Source organism: Manis javanica, chromosome 10 (assembly GCF_040802235.1).
Source record: "Manis javanica isolate MJ-LG chromosome 10, MJ_LKY, whole genome shotgun sequence".
Lineage (NCBI taxonomy): Eukaryota > Metazoa > Chordata > Mammalia > Pholidota > Manidae > Manis > Manis javanica.
Window position 1 is genome coordinate 43,253,798 of NC_133165.1, and position 6,000 is coordinate 43,259,797.

A 6,000-nucleotide genomic window follows, 5' to 3' on the forward strand; every position below is an offset into this window, starting at 1 on the left:
AAGTCTGGCTACGGGTTTATCTATTTTGTTTATTTTCTCAAAGAACCAGCTCTTGATTTCATTAACTTTTTCTATTGTTTCATTCTTCTCAATTTTATTTATTTCTTCTCTGACCTTTATTATGTTCCTCCTTCTGCTGACTTTGGGCCTCATTTGCTCAACTTTTTCCAGTTTCAATAATTGTAAATTTAGATTATTCATTTAGGATTGTTCTTCCTTCTTTAAAGAGGCCTGGATTGCTATATGCTTCCATCTTAGAACTGCCTACGCTGTATCCCACAGAAGTTAGGGCATTATTTTGTTGTTTTCATTTGTCTCCATATATTGCTTGGTCTCCGTTTTAATTTGGTCATTGATCCATTGATTATTTAGGAGCATGTTGTTACCTCCATGTGTTTGTGAGCCTTTTTGTTTTCTTTGTATAAGTTTATTTCTAGTTTTATACCCGTGTGATCTGAGAAGTTCGGTGGTACAATTTCAATCTTTTTCAATTTACTGATGCTCTTTCTGTGGCCTAGTATGTATGTGGTCTGTTCTGGAAAATGCTCCATGTGTACTTGAAAAGAATGTGTATCTTGCTGCTTTTTGGTGGAGTGTTCTGTAGATGTCTGTTAGGTCCAGCTGTTCTAGTGTGTTGTTCAATACCTCTGTCTCCTTACTTATTTTCTGTCTGGTTGATCTGTCCTCTGGAGCAAGTGGTGTGTTGAAGTCTCCTAGAATGAATGCATTATCTTCTATTTCCTCTTTTAATTCTGTTAGTATTTGTTTCACATGTTGGTGCTCCTGTGTTGGGTGCATAGTTATAATATTTCTATATTATATTAATATTTCAGGGTGAAGATATTCTTGTTGGATTGATCCCTTTATCATTATGTAATGTCCTTCTTCATCTCTTGTGACTTTCTTTGTTTTGAAGTCTGTTTTGTCTGATACAAGTAGTGCAACACCTGCTTTTTTCTCCCAATTGGTTGCCTGAAATATCTTTTCCCATCCCTTCACTTTTAGTCTGTGTATGTCTTTGGGTTTGAAGTGAGTCTCTTGTAGGCAGTATAGAGTTGAGTCTTGTTTTTTTATCCATTCAGTGACTCTATGTCTTTTGATTGTTGCATTCAGACCATTTACATTTAGGGCGATTATCGAAAGGTATGTCCTTATTGCCACTGCAGGCTTTAGATTCGTGGTTACCAAAGGTTCAAGGGTAACTTCCTTACTAAGAGTCTAACTTACCTCACATAGTCTGCTATTAGAAACACAATCTAAAGTTTCTTTTTTTCCCTCCTTTTCTCCCTCCTCCATTCTTTATATATTAGGTATCATAGTCTGTACTCTTTGTCTGTCCCTTTTTATTACCTCAGGTGACAGCTATTTAACCTTAGGAACACTTCTATCTATAGCAGTCCCTCCAAAATACACTGTAGAGATGGTTTGTGGGGGCTAAATTCTCTCAGCTTATCTGGAAATTGTTTAATCCCTCCTTCAAAGTTAAATGATTATCTTGCCACATAAAGTATTCTTGGTTCGAGTCCCTTTTGCTTCATTGCATTAAATATATATTGCCACTCCCTTCTGACCTGTAAGTTTTCTGCTGAGCAGTCTGATGATAGCCTGATGGATTTTCCTTTGTATGTGATCTTATTTCTCTGGCTGCTTTTAATAGTCTGTACTTATCCTTGATCTTTGCTAGTTTTATTACTATATGTCTTGGTGTTGTCTTCCTTGGGTCCTTTGTGTTGGGAGATCTGTGGATATCCAAGGCCTGAGAGACTATCTCCTTCCCCATACTGGGGAAGTTTTCAGCAATTACTTCCTCAAAGACACATTCTATCTCTTTCTCTCTTCTTCTTCTGGTACCCTTATAATGCAAATATTGTTCTGTTTGGATTGGTCACACAGTTCTCTCAATATTCTTTCATTCTCAGAGATCCTTTTTTCTCTTTGTGCCTCAGCTTCTTTTTATTCCTCTTCCCTAATTTCTATTTCATTTATCTTTTCCTCCACCATATCTAATCTGCTTTTAATAACCTCTATTGTGTTCTTCAATAATTGGATCTCCCTCCTAAATTCATTCCTGAGATCTTGAAAATTTTTCTGTACCTCCATAAGCATGTTAATGATTTTTATTTTGAAATCTCTTTCAGGAAGATTCATGAGGTCAATTTCATTTGAATCTTTCTCAGGTTTATTCATAATTTTGCTTTGAACCAGGTTCCTTTGACATTTCATAATTTTGTATGTGGTACCCTCTAGTGCCCACAAGCTCTACTGTCTGGAACTGCTCCACCCCTGGAGGAATGTTGGGAGTCCCAGGGGAGCAGTGTTGGTGCTTGGGGGGAGGAAAGAGCTCTTTCCTATTTCCCAGCTGCTATGCCTGTCTCCACTGCCAAAACCAGTGGCCCGAACACACAGGTATAAGCCTCTATGCTTTGTGTTTGTAGCTGCTGTAGGCAGGGCTTCTCTCTAGCTGGCCTGACACCAGGGCAGGGGTTTCTGGTTTGTGAGCCTGAGCCACGTGCAGGATAGCCTGGAGGAAGACACAGCAGGCTGCGTATCACAGTGGGGGGCCTTGGAATTGCTAGCCAGCCAGGGTGATGGAGTGCCTGAAGATTGTTTAAGCTCCCAACATGCTGGGCAGAGTGCACCCAGACAATTTTGTCTACCTGTCCTTTCTCCTGAGCAGTAAGCTCTGTGCAATCCTTGCCCCTGTACCAGCCCTCTTGCTTTTAAGAAGTCTCTCAGACTGCCTACCCAGATCAGACAGATATGAATCCCTGTTTTCCACAAGCAGCTGGAATCTCCATCTGTCCAGGTATTCCACATGTCTTAGCTTTCCAACCCCAGTAAAGCACCAGAGAATCATGCAATGTAGGTTCATGCTCCCGGAGCAGATCTCCAGGGCTAGGTATTCAGCATTCCCAGGCCTCCACCTCCTCCCTGCTGTTTCTCTTCCTCCCACTGGTGAGCTGGGGTGGGGGAAGGGCTTGGGTCCCGCTGGGTCACAGTTTTGGAACATGACCCTGTTCAGTGAGGTCTGCTCTTTTCTCCAGGTGTAAGCAGTCTGGTGCAACCTTCTTTCCTGTTGCTCTTTCAGGATTAGTTGTATTAATTATATTTTTGTATTACATGTGGTTTTAGGAGGAGGTCTCTCACCTCTCACACCACTATCTTTAATCCTCTGTCAACTATATTATTTCTTAATGGAATCTATTTTTTAATGAGTATTAAAATTTTTGTTTTGTATTGAAGTGATATACACAATATTGTCAATTAAAATCTGTTTCAAAAATGAATATTATACATATAATAATGGCATATGCCATATTATAGTGTGTGTGTGTGTGTGTGTGTGTGTGTGTGTGTGTGTGTGTGTGTGTGCAGAAAAAGCCTGAAAGGATATATCCAAAAAAAAAGTAACTGGTTATCTCTGGGTGGTGATATAGCTAATTTTCTTGATGCTTTTCTATATTTACTAAAATTTTTAATATTTGCCAGAAAATAGAATGAAGGTGCTCCAAGGAATGAGCATGATCATCATGGATGCAGAGTGAAGGCAATATTGTATCAAAGTCAAGGACCAGTTACAGAGATGTGGCAGTAATAAAAGTGAGAGATGACAGATGGAAGATTCACTACATATTTAAGGGTCTAAACTTACCAGTTTACTTTTGATTGGGAGAGAAACTATGGGAAAGAAAGAGAAGTTAAGTATGGCAATTCAGGTTTCAGACTTGGTGGTGAAATTCACTGAGATAAGGAACATGTTATGAGAATAATAATAATAAGTAACACAAATATGGCTAACTACGTGCTCTTATTTACAAATATTTACTCCCTTAATAAATAGTAATACCATATGACCCAGTAACTCAACTTCTAGGAATTTACCCAAAGAAAACAAAATCCCTGATTTGAAAAAGATATGTGCACTCCTATGTTTACTGCTGCGTTATTTACAATAGCCAAGATATGGAAACAACCAAAGTGTTCATCAGTAAGGTAAAGGAATAAAGAATATGTGGTATCATATGCAATGGAGTATTATTCAACCATAAGAAATAGTTCCTGCCATTTGCAACATGGGTAGACCTATAGGGTATTATGTTAAGTGAAATAGTCATGGGAATGAAAATAGAGCATAAAGAAATTAGTCAATACTTCCGCAACATCATTCTGTGTTGACAGTAACCACACTATTTGGGTCGTTATTTAATCATGTAAATTACCATCAAATTATTATGTGTATACTTGAAACCAATATAATAATGTATATTAATTACATTTCAAAAAAACTTTTAAAATTAAAGCAAAATGGTATCAGTGCACAAACTGTCAAAGTGGTGAAGGAAACAGTCTAAAAACAGATCTGAGTATATTTATAAACACGCCTGCAAACTACAAAAGTGCCATTTCTATTCAGAGGTTAAATGGTTCAACAGATGATGGCAAGAAAACGCGGGTGTGTGTGTGTGTGTAGCATAATCCTATTTAACTCCTTACAACAAAATACCTGTAAATAAATAAAAATGTAAAAGGATATTTTAAAAGTCATTTAAAGTACTAGAAGAAAATAAAGGTGAATGTTTGAATAATCTTAAAAAGCGGATAAACAATAAATGACACCCAACCACGACTACACAAAAATAAACTGCGTAAGATATCAGATGAATATACGTTTAAACTCTTGGGATGGGCTGGCGTTGGGGAGGTGCGGTTCTCGTCAAAAAAGGACACAGGGTGTCGGGAAAGCTGAGCGCGCTGCTGTGATCTCAGGGCCCAGCGCACGGTCGGCGACTGCCACCCGGGCACCCTGGGGCCGCCACCCGCCCCTCTGCTCGCCAGTCTCCAGGCCCTCGGCGCGCAGCACTCACCAGCCTCCACAGACAAAGGGCGCTCCAGGCGGCTCCTCCCCCTGACGCCTCCGCAGCTGCCCATCGCACCTAGGTGGGACAAGGTGATGAGGGACCTGACGCCTGAGCCAATGACGCCAGTGACTGGGCCCCTGGGGCTGGACCAGCCTCCAGCGCCGGGCGGGCTGTGACGAAAACCTTCCCTCAATGGCGACCGCGCCGCGTTGGCTTCGGATCCCTGATACGCATGCGCCAGGGTGCCCTGGGCCCTCCGCTCCCCCAAAATGGTGCTGCGCACTCTCACCCGCCCTCCGGCCAGTTGCTCTCAAGGACCACGCTAACCCTCGAGCCTGGCCCTCGGTTCCCAACCCTCACAGAGATGCACTTTGGAAAAGGTTGGAGGAGAGCGGGCCCAGGACACTCCCACAGCCCCTGCCAATCAGAAAAGTTGGACTGCCTGTCTCCCGCGCCGTGTCACTGCTCCGTCCCTAAGGTGATGGTGTTAAGACTTAGCTCTCCTCAATACTGGAATACTGCCCCCATTTTATATTGAAACCCAAAATATAATAATGATTAAAGACATTTTTTTTTATAATACAGGTCTACTTATGAGAAGAATTTTTTTTTATGAGGATAACATTTTGCTTTATTGGGATTCAGTGTTCCCCATCACCAAAATCAAATGCAAAGGTTTATCTGTTAATTCTAGATTATAATGAGGTCTTATGTATTTCATTTTTGAGAACGTTTCAAATAGATAGGGACTGCCAAATACTGGCACCCACAAGCATGATTTAAATTGAGAGAATTCGTTGCTTGAAAAGCATTTATAGAATTCTATTGTGTTCTACTTGCCTCTCAGCATGTCATTAAGTGGCAAACTAATCACTTCTAAATGAAGGTTAGGTGGCAGCTCCTCAATTGCTCAGTTAAATGGAATTTGAGGTATGGAAATATCCTTTACACTTTCATAGAGGTCAGAAAATGCTACTAGAATAATGGTTTGCACGTGGAAGATATAGCCTCTGCTAATTTTCCATGAGGGTAAGGATCTCAATTCTTATTTTAACCTTTTACTGCACTGGAAGTGTAATAAATCAGCTTGACATTACTTGTGATGCAAACACTGCTAGCTGTCATCAAAATAACTTTAGTG

The 6,000-nt window shown here is 40.5% G+C and overlaps 1 protein-coding gene across 2 annotated transcripts in view; it reads right to left on the reverse strand.

Annotated features, from left to right (window-relative positions):
* The window catches only part of MRPS17 (mitochondrial ribosomal protein S17), a 170,034-nt gene extending 164,633 nt beyond the window's left edge, over positions 1-5,401 (reverse strand). The window contains exon 1 of one of the 2 annotated variants that reach the window (XM_073215245.1): positions 4,866-5,047. In XM_073215245.1, coding sequence (XP_073071346.1) covers positions 4,866-4,929 — 64 coding nt within the window. In that variant the 5' untranslated portion in view covers positions 4,930-5,047. Of the gene's footprint in view, positions 1-4,865 lie in introns of both variants that reach the window. The other variant, XM_073215242.1, reaches the window with a different exon arrangement.
* Positions 5,402-6,000: the final 599 nt, after the last annotated feature.